The following is a 19,339-nucleotide window of genomic DNA, read 5'->3' as shown; positions in this document are numbered from 1 at the left end:
GCTACTGGGCCACAGCTACTGGGCTACTGGGCCACTGGGCCACAGCTACTGGGCCACTGGGCTACTGGGCCACAGCCACTGGGCTACAGCTACTGGGCCACTGGGCTACTGGGCCACAGCTACTGGGCCACTGGGCTACTGGGCCACAGCTACTGGGCCACAGCCTCCGTCCCACTGGTCCCACTGGTCTGGGATGAGTGGGGCGGCTTCAGCGCACAGCTTTGAGGTCAGTTTAATTCAGACGTTTTGCAGAATAAACCTGATTAAACTCCTGATGGATCAGGACAGATTTATTTCTGAGATTCAGGCTCGGTTCGACTTGAGGACAGATGAAGGATCATCTGAGCTGAATCGTCTGTCTGATATGTGATGACAGCAGAATTGATCTCGGATCTTCTCTGTGATCCATTAGTCTGGTCTGGTTCAACAGTTCTCCAGACTTCCTGAGAGTTTCCTCTGAAAAGCTGCTGTTTTACTTCCAGTCCGTTTGGCCCTTTTTCCAGCTTTATTAGAGTAAGCACTGTGGAGGTTCTGGTTCTGCTGCGGTTCTGTTAGCCGTCCGATCCCCTGGATCAGATGATGAAGAAGATGAGATCACCGTCTGAGGCAACGGGAGCGACTGCAGCAGCAGATCTGTCATCACACGGCCGTGCAGTTAAGGAAAGCATTACATTTATGTTTCTAGCTAAAAGTTGAATGCAGAAACAATAAAAACATGTCGGCCAAATGAAAAATATTAATCTGAGTGAAACTTGATCCATGTTTGGCTGATTAATAATCCTCCATCTCCTGACCTGGAGTTTCCACTCCAGATATTTGACTTCACAGAAGCTGAATGATTTGGCCTTTAATGCACGTCTGCAGCAGATCCAGCAGGAATGTTGGTGTTTTACATACAGTCTGGTTCCAACTGAAACCTGTTTATATATCTGTACAGCTTAAGTTCTGTCATATCCACTTAAACATTAGCCGTTTTGATGAAGAGAACGTGTAAAATCATCTTCTAAAAGCTCCCAGATCTTAGATTCTGTTTCTGTTTGGTTTTGTTTTTAGATCGGTGCTTCATGAACTTCCCTACAGACAAGCAGAATCAGTTTCAGCATTTTTTTTATTCCTTTTTTCTGAGCTAAAAGAGCTGCTCTATTTCAGTTTAGTGAGAAGAAAACTGCTGGTGCTTCTTCACATCACGGCTTGGAAATGTACAAATGTTAATCTGAATGTTTTTACGCTTGTATAAGAAACTGTACAAACCTGTAGAATTATTTTGATAGAGAGACGGATGGGCTGTTTTTCAGAGAGGAAAGTCGATTTTTCCTGAAAATACAGCAGTAAAATGTATTCAACACTTTGTTCCACATGCTGGTTTTGATCTGATGGCGACGCCTTTGCAGCGTCTCTGTTTCCTCTCCTGTCGGTAGTTTAGACGTCCAGCTCTAGATGTTCCTCATCAACCCGTCGAAGCTTCGCTGTTCATTTGGTTTCAGGCTGAATGTTTTGGTTTTTCAGAGATTCTTCCATTGAATAAAAATGTTGAAACATGACCTGCTGCTAGTTTTCTGTCTGGATTTTTCCTGAACCATGAACRTAATTCAGAAACATCATTTTGACCACGTTTAGCTACATTCACCTACGTTTTATTAAAGGTTTCTGTAAAGTTTTGCTTTTCTACACCTTCTTCGTATTCTGTGTCTTTTTATACAACAGTCCAAACTTTTCGTCACGTGAGTCGACAGTACTGGCAGACCAAGAAAAAAAATGAAATGGATCGGCCCAATTTTTATGTTTCTTTTTAGAAGAGATGTTATTGTTTTTAGATAAAAAGGATTTTGTACGTTTGCTGAAGTAAAGGAAAGGATCTAGTTTTCTAATTATTTTAGACTCGGTTGAACAAATTTATTACATTTATTATGGAAAAGTTTGTTTTTCAGTAAAGTCTCTGGACGTACGTGGTTCTACTTATTATAAAAGCTTAGTTATAAAAGACAAATATCTTGTGCTGTACTTAATATTGTAAAATAATTTTACTCTCGTTAAAAATAAAAAGTTTAATAAATTTGAACCACAGTTTCTGACTGAAATAGTTACTTTATGCCTCATTTTAATAAATTGCCACGTCTGCTTTAAATATAACGTATTGTGAGAACATTTCCCCATTTTTGCTGCAGAAGTAGATTGCTAACTGATGGTAGTCTCCATTTACATGTTTAGATCAGCAAACATGTTACATATTGGAAAAAGATGAAGTAAATCAGTAAAGATGAAACATTTATTAACTATACCTCAAATTGTCCAACTGATCTCAAAGCAAATTTGCAGAGAAACTAAATGAGAAAAACTCATTTTTAATTTGTACAAAGTGTTGTTCTGTCTGAAGAACATYAAGCAGAATTAAAGATGTATTTACTGATAACGCTGTGGCGTCTGTCTGAATCCTGCTGTTTGTGTCGGTCTGTCAGCAGCAATAACGGTGTTACTGTCCGTACAGCAGAYGGTCCCACTGTGTGTTTTCACGCCGATGTTTCCTGCCTGAGCGACGATCTAAATATGTGCTGAGCAGGCGTGTTGTTTARACCAGAAATAAACTGTAAAACGAACAGAAGTCCATTCWAACTGTTCTACTTACATTTACGGTAAYTCAGTCCTGAACATTTTCACATTTTTAGTCGCTGTTTCAAAATTATGTTGTTTCTCAATATTTTAGCTAAGATATCAAAACAATAACTAATATTTAATATTTTTCACTTATTTTTYATATCAGTRAAAATGTACCTTATTGAGATGGAGGAAAGTTGACTGGTAAATGTATTTAGATATTTTATTAGTCCTAAACAAAAACAAATCCATCTATAAGCATAAAGCTCCAGCTTTATTGGAGCTTTATTCACTTTTATAATTATTGAAATATAAAAGTGAATCCTTATCTGTTTAACGTCAGGTGATTAAAACTTTGTGGTGGGATATGCACAATGCAATACAAAACAGTTCTGAAAGTCAACTGCTTCTTGTTTATTGGACTCAAGAAGGACGTGTTTACCCTGAAAAACATGAATGGCTTATGTAAAATCACAAAAAACAAATCTGGAATTGAATATTTTAAAATGATACTTTCTCTGTAAAAGAAAAAGAAATACAATTTACTCCCTTTATAGCTGTTTTCTTGTTTTGTTTCATATTTTATGCCTCCATTTCTCTCTTTATTTAGTTTAGTTTGTTTTGCTATAAAGGAAAAATAAAGGACATTGAAGAACATAATGATATGAACTGAAGCAATGCATATGATCTGTTTGTGAACGTCAAAAGGTTAATAAAAGTACAAATCAAGGCCCCGCCCTCACCGCCCCTTTTGGCCCCGCCCCCGTGTTTAGGTTTTTGACGTAGCTCCGCCCCGGACTGTCCGCGTGCAGCAGCAGAACGACCGTCAGAGCTGCCTCCTCGCGACCAGATTTCACAAACTCTGCTGGTTACCAACGGTTATCTGCTGCCGAACCGGATTAAACCGGCTGTCAACCCGCTTCTGGGGTGAACCGACTAACGGTGAGTGGGGAAAAAACTCCGTTAATGTCAGTTAAATAGGGACTAGTTATCTGGTAACGACTGGTTAGCGAGTTAAAGCTGCTAACTGACCACTGGGGATCGTTGCTTGTGTTTAGCGGTAACCCAAAGGTTCCGTTTGGAGAACGGTTCGGTTCTGTTCTGGAGCTCGCCTACACGATGACAATGTTACGAGTTACAGGTGTGTGTGTGTGTGTGTGTGTGTGTGTGTGTGTGTGTGTGTGTGTGTGTGTGTGTGTGCGCGCGCGTGTGTGTCTGCGTGTGCACGCGCGAGCTGGAGATGTGGTCTCCCATGGTAACGGTTGGTTGCTAAGGCTCCCTGTCTGTGGAGGTTACGTTACCATCCTATTGTGGCTCTTTGTGGGCGGACAGCTGAGCCAGAAAACATCCAGTTCATCAGATCTGCAGCTTTTAAATTACATTTAAACTAAAGGCTGATTTTTATTCATTAGAACTCAGAGAAAAGTACATACGTCCTTCCTTTCTACTTCTCTGGCTGTTGGGAAGGTGAGTAACAATCGTCGTGAGCACCTCAGTGAAAGCTTTATGTGTGTTAACCACCATGCCAGGGCGGAAAGCGATCAGCAATGAGCTAAGAGGAGGAGCAACCTGGAAAGCTTTAAAAGGCCGTTTCCAAACTGTTTCTGTGGAATTTCATCACCACAGTTCATCAATCCTGGAGTAATTTACCAATCAAATAGAAAAAAGTAGATATGGTAGGTAGCAGTCTGTTTCAGGGGTTCTGATGAGGCCTCTGACTGAAGATATTCTGTGTGAAGCAGAATCTCATTACGTTTTTTCCATTTTGTTTAGCATTCTCTGAAAAACTGTCATTTTGGAACCGGTTCAGTTTTAGAGCTGGTTTGGTTACATGGAGGAAGAGCGTAGCAGCAAGATGGCGGACGATTTGCCTAGAAGGTCGGTTGATTTGAGGAGGTCTGAACGCTAATCAAACTCTAATGCAGACTAAGAGRAACAAACCCTGGTCTRATTCGRCCAGAACCTTGGTCTGGGTTTGAACTGGTTTGGTTTGAATGCATTATGTGAACACTGGAAGCAGGAAGTGGACTACAGCGCAGGGCATTCTGGGTAAGAATCCATCCAACTTTAAATCCCTTATCATCAGTTGGAGTCTGATATGGAAGATCTATTTACACCTGCGAGCTGAAGTGAGCGACTGCTGGAGAAAAGAGACTAAAGTGTAGAAGTTTGGTCGTAATGCACAGATGAAGCCAAACTCAGCATATCATAGTAACCGCTCAGCGGCGTGGGAACAGCTGATTGGTTCAGACTTTTCTGCATTTACACGAAGCTTTTCAGGACCTCAGCTAATGTTCTGAGTTTTTCTGCTGTTTGGTTCCTCTGAGGGAAACTGGACCCAGTCAGACCCCAGCAGGTAGAAATAAACCCTCAATCACAGGATTTCTGGAGCCACTCTGGACTGGAGGTGGAGCCTGGTGGAGGAGGATTCTCACCGGCTGAACGCTGCCTCCTGCTGGTCAGGCTGTCTGTTAGCTTTACACTCAGACCACAGTGGAGTTGTGTTGTTTCTTCTTCATCATTTTAACCCAGCCATGCATGCTGAATGAAGAACAACTGTCTTCAGTCAGAGGCTTCTTCAAACTTATTGTAGCACGGGCTGCTACACGAGGTCCTTCCTGCCCACAGCCGTCAGCATCTACAATAACTCTGCAAAGAACCTAAATTATTATGAGTAATCTTTGGGATCAAAAAAGTCATTTGGAAATTAATTGAATTGGGCTGAAAATTTGAAAACATAATAAATGCCTTGAAACTGGAAGAAGATCCAGTAGATTCAGAAATAATTTCCTGCAATAATTAGTCAAAATCATAGCTAAGCAAGACAAAAGGAAAATAAAACCAATGAAACCTGATGTATTTAAATTAATATCCTGATTTGTTTTTGTTTCTTTATACTCAAGTATTTTGGGGTAATAACCAGAGGAGGCTGATGTGTGTTTAACTCTCATTGGATTCCTGTCATGTCAGTTTATGGTCTGGATGACGGCTGATCATCTGTTTCTGAACTGTCATCGTGTCTACGCTTATCGGAAACGCTTTATTCAGTTTCCTGTTGACAAGGTATCATAATCAAATACACACACACACACACACACACACACATCATGTTTCCATCAGATTCACTGTGCTGGAAACCTTAGGCTGAGTAAGACTGATGTTGTAAAAGATTTTATTAAACATTAAGAAAACATGGTGGGACTGAAGAGTTTTTTATTTGTTTGTAAACAAACCTGTTGAAACATTTGTAGACTTTTACAAATGGTTTTGAATTTGAAGTGAAACCGGTGCTGATCCAGTCGAGCCGAACCGGTTCACTGCGTGTTTCCTTATCGCCATGGTAACAGACTTCTGTGGCATTAAGATTAAAGACTTTCCTCAGAGGAAAGTCAATAATTTATGAGAAAATCAGAAGTTTTGTGGAGTTCAGTTTGTGTTTTTCTTGCCTCGGCTGTGGGCAGGAAGGATCCACCATGATCGTCTTTCAGTTTCGTAACATTTTAATCAGAGGTTTAGAGATGAGATATTTTAATAAACTGCTCCCAGATTTAGCAATATTTGTGTATATTTTCAATGAAAGTCTCAGTTTGTGATTAGTTCTCTGACAGTTTAGAGTCTTTCAGTCGCAGAAACATTTGAACTCCTCCAAGCTGCCCTTGAGCTGCAAGACGCATTTAAAGATGCTGCAAACGGCTGCAATTAAACCGATTCAGTTATTATCCCATCACTAGCGGCGCTTCCTGCTAACAGCTGCACCACACTGTAATTTACCCCAGATCAGCGGGTGACCTTTGACATTTCAAAACGAGCTGTGATTGTGCAGCTGTTTTGTTTTTTTTCTGTCTTTTCTATCAGCTGACTGGTGTGAAACACTGAGATCATGGAGGAGCTTCACGACGTGCAGCTGACCGAGATCAAACCTCTGCTCACAGGACAGGTGAGGGGCGGGGCTTAGCACAGCTCAGACATGGCGCTATGAAGCTGAAATGGTCCCTGTAGTCCTGATAGAGAGCGACAGTCTGTCATCCAGTTCTCTGTGTTGTTGTTGCAGAATAGGAGCAACCTGCAGGACGTCAACTGCAAGGTGAGTTCAGCTGGTCGGCTTCACATCTGATTAGTGTGGAAGGATTCAAACCAGGCAGCAAAGAGTTATCATTTCATAAAGGTCTGAGTGTGTGTGTGTCGTCCAGGAACACGACGTGGAGACGGCGCATGGAGTGCTGCACGTCACCATGAGGGGCGTCGTCAAGGGCAACCAACCCACAATCCTCACCTACCACGACATTGGACTGAACCGTGAGTAGATTTGGAGCTGCAGAAAGAGACCAGGACGTGTCCTGATGTCCTCATGTCTCTGTGTGTCTGTCTGTGTGCAGACAAGTCGTGCTTCAACACCCTGTTCAACTTCGAGGACATGCAGGAAGTGACGCAGCATTTCTCTGTGCTGCATGTTGACGCTCCTGGACAGCAGGACAATGCTCCAATCTTCCCTACTGGGTAACACACACACACACACACACACACACACACACACACACACACACACACACACACACACACACACACACACACACACACACACACACACCGTAACCCAGTAGCCTCAGTGATTGTGTACTGAGTGCAATGATGCCCTTGTCTGGTCAGAACGAGCTACAACAAGCGGCTCATGTGACGTCAGGAGGGGAGAGCAGTAATTAGCTGTGTGTGTGTGTGTGTGTGTGTGTGTGTGTGTGTGTGTGTGTTCAGGTACCAGTACCCCACCATGGAGGAGCTGGCTGAGATGCTGCCGCCTGTCCTCTCCAAGCTGCAGTAAGTCCTCTGTCCTCTGGAACAGGAAGGGAGTGATGGGGCGAGGTCACTCAGAGGTCACTCTAAGGTCACTCTGAGTCTGGTTGTGTCTTCAGGGTGAAGAGTGTGATCGGTATCGGGGTCGGAGCCGGAGCCTACGTCCTCACTAAGCTGGCTGTAATCAAACCCACCCAGTCATTTTCAGTTCCATTCTGACTCCTCCCACGGCTCCCAGTAAAACCAGTTGTTGTTTCAGATGGACAAGCCCAACTTGGTGGAAGGCTTGATTCTGATCAACATCGATTTGTGTGCCAAAGGCTGGGTGGACTGGGCCGCCTCCAAGGTAACCGTCTCCCCAGACCCAGGCGAACGAGCGAAGCAGAGACACAAACTGAGCCTCCATTTTGTTTCCTGCAGCTGAGCAGCTGGACCAGCAGCCTGGTGGACAACATCATGGCACACCACTTCACCTCTGTGAGGGACACCGCACCGTCCTCATGTCCTCATGTCCTCATGTCCCACAGCATGTACAGACAGCACTTTATCTCTGTGTGTGTGAGCAGGAGGAGTTACTGGAGAACAAGGAGATCGTTCAGACRCTGAGACTCCACATCTCTCAGGACATTCCTCAGGAGAACCTGGCCTTGTTCTTCAGCAGCTATGAGAAGTGAGGCTCCGCCACTCACTTCCTGTCAATTCAGACGATTAATCCGGATTAATCAATCAGTAAAGTAATCAGCAACTCATTCAGTAATCAACTGGTAACACTCAGAGCATCCATGAACCCAAAACTGAACAAAAATATAAACATTTAGCATTTAAGAGAAAATGTTCAAATCAAAACTCAAGTGACTTTTTTTTATCTTCACAAGCTTCACTGTGTCATTTTTATGAATTTTTTTTTTTTTTACTGATTTGTTGAAACTCTCACTATTTTGAGACAGTTTGGTGATCTGTGAAAAATTAAGCCCCTCTGCCGTCTCCCAGCGCTAACTRGAAACAACCAATCAGGGCCAGGAGGCGGGTCTTATCAATGCTAAAGCTAGTTAGCATGGCCACCATGATGTTGGCAGATGAAATTCTTTCTCCGCCATCACAACATTTAGCACCAAGTACATGAGGATGATGTACTCATATATTTATTAAATATATTAATATGTAAAAACATATATGCTGCAGTTAACGCCCTCTGTGTGTGTGTGTGTGTGTGTGTGTGTGTGCGCGTGTGCATCAGCCGTATTGACATGGACGTAGACCGACCCATCCCTGGTCTCACTGGAGGCGACATCGTCACGCTCAGGTAACTCCGCCCCCAACTCGAACTCACCTGGTCGCCCGGTTCCTGTCAGCCGCTCTGATTGGCTGCTTGTTCCTCAGGTGTCCCGCTCTGCTGGTGGTCGGAGACATATCACCTGCTGTGGACGCCGTGGTGAGTCTCCATCCTCTTCCTCCTTCGAATCCAGCTCTCTGATTGGTCGTCTGTCTGCAGTATTTATATTTAGTTTTATTTCCTTTTCTTATTTTAAAAGTTAATCATATTTTTCTGGATTTTTGTCATTTTAAGAACGTTTTGTTTGTTTGTTGTGCAGGTGGATTGTAACTCCAGACTGGATCCCACTATGACCACCCTGCTGAAGGTATCCACCTGTTCAGGCCTTGTTACCATGACAGCGTCTGTTAATTATGGCAATAAATGATGATGTTGTTTTTAGAACATTTCCAAGTAATATGTTAATACTTGGCATAACAAAGGAGGTTCGCCCTCTCAGAGAACAATACTGGAACTGTTTACTTAATTATCCAAAATAAAACAACCCAAAATAATAAATAAGACAGAAATAGAAACCATAAATAAAATAGATTATGATGTCTCTGCCTACAAAATGTTCCTTAAAAATTATTAATCACCATAATGGAATTTATCAAGCTCATTTTCATTTATAATGTGATTAATTGATTGATTATTTGCTATATTCATATTTCTACATTCTTTACTAAATACGTCATTTTTTTTGTTTTATTACTTTTTCTAAGTTTTTTATGGAGAGAAATTTGTTCCAATATTTTTGCAAGCAAACATGTTCAAAATTTTTAATTTTGAAAAACTTTAATAAATGTAATCAAAAGATACATTTTGAGACAAATGTACAAAGTGTATGAAAAAGATGAACCTGCATGTTTTTCAGATGTTATTTTTTCCCAAGAAAAGTTTGAGACCAAGTTTTATTAATCGCATTAATTTCAAATTGTGTTTAACACATTATGTTCCACACTAAGGAAAGCCAAAAGTGTCACAAAATGCCACTTTTACCACCCAGCTGATTAGAATTAAGATAATTTATGTTTATTTTAAACACATAAATGTCACATCCGCCTGCTGTTATCTGATTTCTCGGTGTGATTGTAGCCGACAGTTCAGCGTTTTCACAGCGAATGAACCAAACGGAACCAGCTGGTCTCTCATAATGATGTCATTCTTTATCTGTCCACTAGATGGCAGACTGTGGGGGGCTTCCTCAGGTGGTTCAGGTGAGTTTCAGATAAACACCGGAGTTCCTGGGTCAGTTTTCAGTGTGGAATGAAAACAAAATGTTTTTTCTGTTCAGCCTGGGAAGTTAGCCGAGGCCATCAAGTACTTCGTCCAGGGAATGGGATACAGTGAGTATCTATCTGCATGTCGGCTTCACACCCAGCTGGTTTACAGGCTTTTATCCTGACCCGTCTCACATGTTCATTACAAATACAGCTGAAAGTCCTAACATGAGAAAAGCTTTCTGCTGGAATTAATGCAGTGTAGGGCTGATCTGGGGATTATTGATGATTTACTAATCATCAATAATATATTAGATATAAAAAGGTTGTTGTTGTTGTTCTGCTGTCAGGTGTTGAATATATTATCAACAAAAAAAATCAGGTGAGTTTAATTCAGATAGTTTCTGCTCAGTTTGTTATTGAGTAGGTAAAGAAAACATTTCGGGGGATTTTAGTTTTTTAGAAATATTTCTTTGGTCTCTACATGGTGTTGATTTCTCCCCCGACAGAAAGTTTGTAAATCCTGTATTAGACGCTGCGATGATCACACAAAACAAGTGAGAACCTCTTTGACTGGCCTGGTGCAGTCAAATAGTGTGTGTGTGTGTGTGTGTGTGTGTGTGTGTGAGTGAGACGACCTGACATTGTTCCAGAATTGAACAGCAGGTTCCGTCTCCAAATTTGTTTAGTTAGATTAGATTTTATTTTTCTTGTTTGTAATATTCCTGCTGGATCCTCTGACCTTTGCCCCCGTGCCCCCAGTGCCCGCGGCCGGTATGACCCGTCTGATCCGCTCCAGAAGCCGCGCCTCTTCTGCGTCCCCAATGTGAGTCCGGCGCTGCAGCGCCACCGACGCCCACCAGGGGGCGCAGCTGAGGTCCAGACCATCCAGCTGGCGGCGCCGGCCTTGCGATTCTGGTTCTGCTCCTCCTCCAGTTGTCAGAGTTCTTCCTGAAGAGTCCAGTTCAGGCTGGACATCGGACCGGTGCGGGTCTGTTGTTCCCGTGGGCACCATGGTAACGCGTTTCTCTCTTCGTGGAGTTTAGGTGCCGTTGTTCTGTGGTTCTTGTTCTCTTGGATCAGACATTTTTCTCTCTTTCTTGTGGTTCTGATCCAATCTTTTTGATATTTACTTGTCGTTGATATTTGGTTCTGTTCGGTTCCGATGGACTCGACTCCTTCAGGAAGTTAAATATTTAAAGGAGTTCCACTTCCTGAAACTCATTCATGAACTAAAGCTTGAGGGGAGGTCCGATTCAACTCCAGAACCAGACTGGTTCTGCTTCTGAGTCGGAGCTTGGCCTGAAACCAGAACTCATCTTCATCTGCTCCGTCAGAACTTGTTTCTGGTACTGCCGGGTCGGATCGACCCGCTTCCCTCAGAATCTCTGCAGTCCGTTTGTCAGCATGCCGAGTCGTAGCATGAGAACTTTCTGTGGGTCCGATGTTCAGTTCTACTGAAGACACCAACAGCCCCAGAATCCGGTTCTGTTCCACTCTCTTGAGTTAATGGGAGTCCTTCAGGAGCTCAGAACCCTGTGGTACCCTGAGCAGAACCGGGTCCTGCTGCGGTTCTGGTGGTTTGGATTTCCTGTTGCTCTGGTTCTAAACCTGCTGGATGTTTGTTTCTGTAGTTTGTAATGAAATAAAGCTGAAATAAATCAACGACTCCTCACTGCTCAGAACCACAGAACCAGAACCAAACCTGGTTCAAACCTGGAACGATTCTGCTGCTGATCGAGTCCACTCAGCAAAAATATGGAGACAAATTAGGGCCAAAACTTTGCTCGGTTAAAACCTTATGAAATTGAAAAAAAACTATAATTTTAAAAAATGAAAAGTATTGAAACTGGAAAAAAATAAAATGACTAGAAAATACAACTTTAACCTGAAAAGAAGTTTTGAATTTTTTTCTTCAGATAAACATTTCTTTGCATTTTCAGGTTTTTTTTGGTCATATAATTTGACAACTGTGTGTGATCCATGCCTTCGTACACGGATCACACTTTGCCCCTGCGTCACCCCAGAGACATTTTTGGCTCCAGTTTATCTCCGTACGGGCCCCGACCCAGCCTCAATCCGGTCCCATCCGACTCCAGACTGAAGCAGAATGTGGAGCGGGATCTTTTCAGGTTCTGGGTCAGACRGAGCCAGCCAGAGAACTCAGACCCACCGATGCAGACGGAGCTCTGAGTCAGAGCTGGATCAGAACCGCCTCCAACTTTATTCCTTCCACTTCCATCAAAAACAGCAAATTAATTATGAATAAAACCTAACTGCAGATCAAGCAGTTTATTATCTAAGGTGGGAAAACTTTAACCCTTCAGCACCTCCAGGGGTCAGAAACTGTCCTCATCCTCTCAGGTCCAGTTTGTTCCAGCCACATCGTGGTTCTGATGAGGAATGAAGTCTGTTGGGTTCATGGTGTTCAGCTGGCAGCAGGGGGCGCCGTCTTGCTGCAGAGTCTCCCCAGCAGGCCGGCCATCTGCAGCAGGGAGTTCACCCCTTCAGCCACCCGCATGTGAGTGAAGCCGATCTCCTGGAGGAAACGAGACAGAACCAGTTCCTGATCACATCAGGTCCAAACGGACGGGCTTACAGCGTTTTCTCTCAGTTTAAACAAAAACAATGATTTAAAAAAGTTAAACCTGCACAATGTGGAAACGGACGGACTTGAAGCAAATTCCTTCCACTAAATTATTCACTAATTGAGTGAATAATTAGTTTATATTTCTGCCTGTTTGAGAACTTTTTGTTCAAACTSTAGTCTSAGTTCTACGGAGGCCCAAATATGCAAACAACAAATGCTGCAACTACAGAAAATAGAAGCAAAATGGAAAACGCTGCAAACTTGCTCCACAAAACGCAAGTCCTCCAGACCACCAGGGGGAGTCGACCAACAAATTATACAGAAGTMMAACATAAAGTTGGACAAAGAAAAGATGTGCTATATACTCAAGTTTACGTAGGTAATACAGACTCCCTCTAGTGGCCTGGAGTAGTTCTGTTTTATGGAAAGACCGCAACGTTTTCCCTGTTTCTTCTATTTTGTGTTTTTGGAGTTTGGGTCATTCACGTGTCGAACCTGTTAGCCTCTCATCACCGTCTTCTCTCTGCAGCTTTAATACAGGTTGGTTCAAAGGGAGTATTTTTCCTGCAGCCTCACTGGGGGAATCGTTTTAGTTTCTTGTTTATGCAGCAGAGTTAAAMACATCAAGAGTCAACGCAGCTTTTACTTCCTCATTCAGTCTRGGAAGCTTTTTAAAAGTTGCTCTAATGCTCCAATAAATCCTCAAACAAGCTCCAGGTTTTTTTCAAAATCACACAAAATCAGAAGATTCCAGCAATTTGTGTGCTAATGCATAACTGAACATTTTTTTCTGTTTTGCAGAAATTGTAAAAAAATATATATATATTGAGTTTAAGCAATGCTAACTCCCACCTGCAGGTGGCAGTATTTCTTACAGAAGCTTGATGTCAAGTTTTAGAAAAGAAATAAAACTCAAGTTATTCAAGTTCTTTAAAGAATACAAATGTTAGAGTTGATCTGTCTGATGTTTCTTTTTTAAATGTATATTTTGGAGGRAAAAAAATCTTTTGAAGTTCCTAGTAAGCAGAGTTACAGCAGCGCCAGCGGACCGGTGATTGTGCTCAGYGTTTCCTCCTGCGCCTCACCTTGATGAACTCCAGCTTCAGGTACTCGGCCATCTGGAAGGTCTTGCAGACCCTGAAGATGTTCCCCATGATGTCCTCGGGGGAGTAGCCCAGCGCCCACAGCTGCTCCACCACCCGGTACGCCGCGTCCACGTCCCCCGCCACGCAGTGTCCCAGCATGCTTTTCACCAGCAAGGGGTGCGGCTCGTCGCACACTTTGAACACGTTCTCGCTGTTGATGTAGCCGAAGCCAGAGTGGGTGGACTGCAGGTTGTTCAGCGCCTGGAACCGAACCAGAACCATCAGCAACATCAGATGGGGAAAACTGAATTTTCTGCATTTATGAAACAAATATTGATGCATCATCCTTTGTTTTTGTTTATGAATCTATTTATTAGCATATGCACTGTAAAAACTAACTGAATTGGACAAGCAAAAGGTCCCAAAGAAACAAAGCTAAGCTACACTGAAGAACCCAGAACCATCACGACCCGCCTCCTGACCCCGCCCCCTCACCTGCCGCATGTCCCCCTGCGCTGTGAAGATGACGGCCTCCAGCCCGTCGTCGGACACGGCCAGCTGCTCTCGCTCCACCACTTCCTGCAGCCGGGCCAGCACCTGGCCGTCCGTCAGCTTGGCGTAGCGCAGCACGGCGCAGCGCGACTGGATCGGCTCGATGATCTTGTCGGAGGCGTTGCAGGCGAGAGCGAAGCGCGTAGTTTTGGAGTAGATCTCCATGATCCTCCTGAGCGCCTGCTGAGCGCCATCCGTCATGCTGCGGGCGGCAGAGCAGCTTCATCAGGACAGGAAGTAAAGCAGGAAGTCTCCGTGGGAATGAGTCTCGCTCACCTGTCCGCTTCATCCAGGATGATGATCTTGTGTCGACCTTTGGGCAGCGTGACTTTCTGCTGAGCGAACATCTTGATCTTGTTTCTCACCACATCGATGCCCCTGCAGAGCCACCGTCATTAAAGCCCCGCCCCCTGGGACAGCATCACTAAAGCCCCGCCCCTCTGACATTGGACTGYAGGGTCTCACCTTTCATTGGAGGCGTTGAGCTCCAACACGGCGTCCTTCATGGCGGCCCCCAGCAGAGTGCGGGCCAAACACAGGATGCTGGTGGTCTTCCCTGTCCCTGGAGGTCCTGAACCGGACCAAAACATCTGGATCAGCAACTATAAACCAGCAACCAAGCCCCAAGTATCATCCCCCACCACTGTGCATGACTGGTGATGTTTTGTTCTGAAATGGTTGGCTGAACAGATGTCTGCATGGCCTAGTTAAAGTACAACAAGCAGCATTTTGAAGGGATGCCTGACAGACACCAGTGTGACCKGAACGATTATGTTTCATTATCGATTAATTATTCTGACAATTAAACCCTCAATCAGATTTTAAAAATGACACATTCTGAAAACTTTTCAATTAATAATTTTAAGATATTAAATGCAAACAAACAATAATGAGCAAAAAGTGCATAAAATTTTTTTTTTTTTTACAAAATTTAAATGAAGTGAAGCTGAACTTAAAGATTTCTGGGTATTATAGATTTACTGACAAAAGTTGTGTGTTTTTTTTCTTGCATGCAAAAAGCATCGTTTTTGAGTCTGTATACTCCAGTTAATGATTAATGACCAAAGTAGTTGACCATTATTTCAATAATCGATTAATTCTATAAAAAGCAAAACCTTTATTGAGATAAAACGCRTTAACTTATTATCCTCCAGATCAGTGATCTGAAAGAGCCTGAATAAAACCTCCTCATAGCCTGGATGGAGCTTTACAGGAACGGCCGCCATGTTTTTAAGACTGGACCCAAAGGAAGCTGGTACCGATAAACTAGAAGACAGAATCCCGAGAAATCCCAGGACGAAAGGCTGAGGWCTAGCGGATTAATAACAACTGGGAATAACGTTTAGGAATACAGTATTACTGCATGCTCTTGTTTCTCCCGAAACGTCAATAACCCTGGAAAGCTCTGTTATAATCGGTMATTCTTCCAGACCTTGTTGGGGGTTAAACGTCACTTTTTTTGGTCAAGAATCCTTTCTGGTTCTGACCCAGCTTCCAAACTCTGCCGCCATGTTGTTTGACACTTTTTCCAAACATCTTTTATTCTTCTCCTGTCCTACTGCCTKGAACGTTAACATTTCCCTGAGTAACACATCCTGACTGCTATGTTTCCTCCGGATCCGCACCGACCTGCGATGATGATGTTCGGGACGTTTCCTTCCCTGGCGAACACCCCCAGGCGGCTCACTGTCTCCTCGTTCCCAACTATCTCATTCAGTGTCAGCGGCCGGTACTTCTCCACCCAGGGCAGCTCGTAGGAACTCCCGGAGCTTTTCGACGAGGACTCCCCGGCCTCGGTGTCCGTCTTTACCCCGCTTCCACTCGGCTTCTGCTCACTTTCCCTCTCTGCCATCTCTACGTCCATGTTGTCTTGTCCGGTTYTCAACCCGCGAAACGGGAACTAAAACCTCATTGGCTGGGAGGTTTTTTTCGAAGGAGGTGATTGGATAAGAAAAGCTCGCGGTAAGTCAGTGAAGCTAAGTGGCTTCGCATCATTTCCCACCGGGCGAAGCAGGCGGCGCGCTGGACTGGGTGGAGTGTACTTCGAATTTCCACTGTAATCCAGAAAGCTCACGTTTCTGAACCCTGAAACATTAGAATCCATCCATCCATCCATTTTCTGTACACCCCTGTCCCTAGTGGGGTCGGGAGGGGTGCTGGTGCCTATCTCCAGCCAACGTTTCGGGCGAGAGGCGGGTACACCCTGGACATGTCGGTCAAAGTAAAACCTGTCTACATCTTGACGTAAAATTACTGTATTATATCTACTTGGGAATTTGCGTCTATTTTTATTTATTCTTTTTTAAACCACTTTTGAATTTGCCTATTTTCATTTATTTTTCTTTCGTAATCCACTTTGTGACTTTGAGTATATTTACCACTTTTGTGTACAACTGGATCTTTGCTGTTAGTTTAACTGTTGCTTCAGTTTAACTGACTGCTGTTGATCCAGTTGAGCGCCCCCCCGTGGTCAGATGAGGGAACGGCAGCTGGTTTCTCTCAGGAAGCCGTCACCGACCGCCGGGACCGAGCCAGTTCCTGCTTCCGCAAACAGAGCGCTGTTCCTCAGTTTATCGGCTCATCAATGCAGCGACTGCCTTTCGCTTCCTGGCTGTGCTCTACACCCCTCTCTGCCTCGACATTTATGAGTGATTGATCCGCGACATGACGGCCAACAGCCGCTGTTCGGTCGCGGAGCCCCCGGGGCTGGAGACCCAGCGGCGGGAGATCGAGTGTCTGCTTCGGGAGAGTGAGCTCCAGGCTGGGGACAGCTGGTGAGTGTCCGCGCAGACCCACGGAGTCTTTTTGAAAGGCTCCACCAGCGGTATCGCTGGTTTACAGTCACTATAGCAGGGGCTGTCTAGTTCTGGAGTGGTTCTGGTGTCGGTTCAGGTTGTTTGGGATTTTTAACGGCTCGGCGTTTCCTGTTAGCCTGAGCTAGCTGACCGTTAGCAGTGTTAGCCGCTAATGCTAACAGGAGGAATTAAAGGGAAGTAATAACAACTTTCAGGTGGTTGTTTTTATTTATCTGAGCTGGGTTCGGTCCGGACTGGTTCCGCTAAGTCCAGCTTCACATATAGATCCAACACGTCTCACTTAGAACTGGAAATACACGCAAATATTTTCAGTTTCGATTCTCTTGACAGACTTGAAGGAATCTTCTCACTTATTTCATGTTTTCTAATTATAAAATAACTTCTCCGTTTAATGAAATGATCAAAAAACATGAATATCAAGACGTTATGTGAAGCAGAAATGAATCTTAATAAATGAGATTATCATAAACAAAGTCAGTTTATTTCAAGAAATTAATAAAAAAAAAAGTAAAACTCATATAAAGCAGATTATTTGCATTGTGAAATGTTTCTGCTCAACACAGTCATGCTGATTTCTGCTAACTTGACAGTTGTCAAGCAAACTCACTGTTTTCTTAGTAGCTAAACAACCAGCTTCTCATACAGCTATAGCTAAATGCATTAATGTAAAGTTGAGTGGAAGGAAAAAGTGTATTGAGAGCCCATTTAGGAGTTTGGAAGAGAACTACAAGGTGTGGTCTGGAAACTGAACTTACAACCAGTCAGGTCAGATGAGTCGACATGAAGAAATGCAGCCGTCATTCCTTCATTTGTAGCTCTAATGCTAAATGCTAAATGCTGCTAATATTAGCTTTGAACGTGATCTTACTGACATGAATGACATTTGGTTTTTAACATGTAGAAACCCAAACAAATATGGCTGCTGGGTTTGTTCTCACCTGCCTTCATAAAGTCAGGAGCCTGTCTTCTTCTTCTGCTCCTGTTTTTATGACGGCCAGTAACCGTTCACCTCCTTTCTGGGAGATTTTTGATCAGCTTCTCTCGTTGGATCGTCCTGTTGAGACAAACTTTCAGCTCTCAGCTGAACGTTTGTTCCTGAATGTTTCTCTTCTCCCGAGTTTCCGCTGAGTCGGTTGTTCCAGGAATTAAAATTAAAACGGTAGAAAATCGAAACAAACCTAATAAAAAATGACCAAAAAACAAACGAGAAACAAGAACCATCAACAAAGAGCCATAAAACCCAGATGAGACTCTGCTTTTAATCTGGAAACTGCCAGCTGCTGCTGGTTGGTCAGATCTGTGGTCCTTCCTCATGTTTTCGCTCTGCATGCCGCCGCAGCACCGTGACTCTGCAGGCTCCTCGTCTGGTTTTACTTTCTGTTCTCCGTTAATAAGTCATGAACGTCTGCTGCTTTGATTCCTGCTCCTGTTTCCACCCCAGGCGACAAACTTCCTCTGGCTCAGACGTTTACTTGCCTTCAAACTGATTTCTGAAGCAAAGTAATGAGGAGGAAATGTCCTCCGGTGTGTTTTAGAATCATCAGATCTCAGTTGAAGCTTCTCTTTACTCCAGTTTATGTTTTATCAAACATTTTCGTTGAGTTTTATGATAAACCAACAGAAGAGAAACGATCTGATGGTTCAGGATTAAAAATGGCGGCCAGCAGAAAGCTAACGACTCGTCGCTGCTTTCAGTTTCTTCTTTTTTATTGATGCTCATGTGAGGAAGACAAACTTTAACCTGCAGCAGAAATCAGTGCACAGATCCACAGATCAGGCTGGAGGATCTATTATAGATATATTAGCTGTGGACCCTACAGATCTAGAATAGAAACAACTTTTATCGTTCCAGAAAGGGGAAATAATAAGATTAGTTTTTTATCCAGCTGTGTTGAAAATCCACAGCTGACATGTAGAAGGACCAAAAATAAAAAGTTCTGTCTGGAAATGAAACGGTTAACTTTACCTGGAACACATCGCCGTGACGCGTTCAGGGTGCTGGACGCATCGCCGTGACGCGTTCAGGGCGCTGGACGCCTCGCCGTGAGGCGTTCAGGGCGCTGGACGCCTCGCCGTGATGCGTTCAGGGTGCTGGACGCCTCGCTGTGAGGCGTTCAGGGCGCTGGACGCATCGCCGTGATGCGTTCAGGGTGCTGGACGCCTCGCTGTGAGGCGTTCAGGGCGCTGGACGCATCGCCGTGATGCGTTCAGGATGCTGGACGCATCGCCGTGAGGCGTTCAGGGCGCTGGACGCCTCGCCGTGAGGCGTTCACGGCGCTGGACGCCTCGCCGTGAGGCGTTCAGGGCGCTGGACGCATCGCCGTGACGCGTTCGGGGCGTTGGACGCATCGCCGTGACGCGTTCGGGGCGTTGGACGCATC

The 19,339-nt window shown here is 44.1% G+C and overlaps 4 protein-coding genes across 7 annotated transcripts in view; 3 read left to right on the top strand and 1 right to left on the bottom strand.

The window, feature by feature from the left end:
- LOC103468079 (PHD finger protein 20-like) overlaps nt 1-1,541 on the top strand; it is an 11,497-nt gene extending 9,956 nt beyond the window's left edge. Inside the window, exon 19 of the mRNA XM_008414933.2 lies at nt 1,054-1,541. The gene's annotated coding sequence lies outside the window, so the exon portion shown is untranslated. The remainder of the gene's footprint in view (nt 1-1,053) is intronic.
- Nucleotides 1,542-3,380: 1,839 nt separating this feature from the next.
- LOC103468077 (protein NDRG3-like) lies at nt 3,381-11,580 on the top strand. Of its 4 annotated transcripts, none has more exons than XM_017305832.1 (16): nt 3,381-3,534; nt 6,448-6,529; nt 6,644-6,676; nt 6,783-6,888; nt 6,969-7,089; nt 7,342-7,404; nt 7,500-7,560; nt 7,640-7,726; nt 7,801-7,857; nt 7,947-8,050; nt 8,618-8,683; nt 8,761-8,812; nt 8,973-9,020; nt 9,877-9,912; nt 9,990-10,041; nt 10,678-11,580. In XM_017305832.1, exons 2-16 carry the CDS (start codon nt 6,473-6,475, stop codon nt 10,743-10,745), a joined length of 1,011 nt encoding a protein of 336 aa, XP_017161321.1. In that variant the 5' UTR covers nt 3,381-3,534; nt 6,448-6,472; the 3' UTR covers nt 10,746-11,580. The 4 variants fall into 4 exon arrangements, with proteins under 4 accessions (XP_017161321.1, XP_008413149.1, XP_017161322.1 ...); XM_008414927.2 differs by having other exon boundaries at nt 6,434-6,529; XM_017305833.1 differs by lacking the exon at nt 3,381-3,534 and adding an exon at nt 3,823-4,059.
- A 535-nt stretch (nt 11,581-12,115) lies between these two features.
- On the bottom strand, nt 12,116-16,052 carry rfc2 (replication factor C (activator 1) 2). The gene is made up of 6 exons (XM_008414926.2): nt 15,772-16,052; nt 14,608-14,713; nt 14,419-14,520; nt 14,086-14,344; nt 13,591-13,851; nt 12,116-12,454 (listed from the first exon to the last, which is right to left on the bottom strand). Exons 1-6 carry the CDS (start codon nt 16,004-16,006, stop codon nt 12,344-12,346), a joined length of 1,074 nt encoding a protein of 357 aa, XP_008413148.1. The 5' UTR covers nt 16,007-16,052; the 3' UTR covers nt 12,116-12,343.
- A 344-nt stretch (nt 16,053-16,396) lies between these two features.
- The window catches only part of LOC108166442 (ubiquitin carboxyl-terminal hydrolase 11-like), a 6,290-nt gene continuing 3,347 nt past the window's right edge, over nt 16,397-19,339 (top strand). Inside the window, exon 1 of the mRNA XM_017305834.1 lies at nt 16,397-16,916. Within this exon, the coding sequence (XP_017161323.1) occupies nt 16,807-16,916 (110 nt within the window). The 5' untranslated portion in view covers nt 16,397-16,806. The remainder of the gene's footprint in view (nt 16,917-19,339) is intronic.

This window comes from Poecilia reticulata, linkage group LG7 (assembly GCF_000633615.1).
Source record: "Poecilia reticulata strain Guanapo linkage group LG7, Guppy_female_1.0+MT, whole genome shotgun sequence".
NCBI classification, from domain to species: domain Eukaryota; kingdom Metazoa; phylum Chordata; class Actinopteri; order Cyprinodontiformes; family Poeciliidae; genus Poecilia; species Poecilia reticulata.
The sequence above is the reverse complement of the archived record's forward strand: the minus strand, read 5'-3'. Positions and strand labels throughout refer to the sequence as shown.

Excerpts from the sequence above, each read along its gene's own strand:
- rfc2 (XM_008414926.2), bottom strand. The coding sequence starts at position 16,006 with ATGGACGTAGAGATGGCAGAGAGGGAAAGTGAGCAGAAGCCGAGTGGA. Across the intron at positions 14,345-14,418 it reads ATCCTGGATGAAGCGGACAG|CATGACGGATGGCGCTCAGC; the intron begins GTGAGCGAGACT and ends TGCCGCCCGCAG. Across the intron at positions 12,455-13,590 it reads TGAAGCTGGAGTTCATCAAG|GAGATCGGCTTCACTCACAT; the intron begins GTGAGGCGCAGG and ends CGTTTCCTCCAG.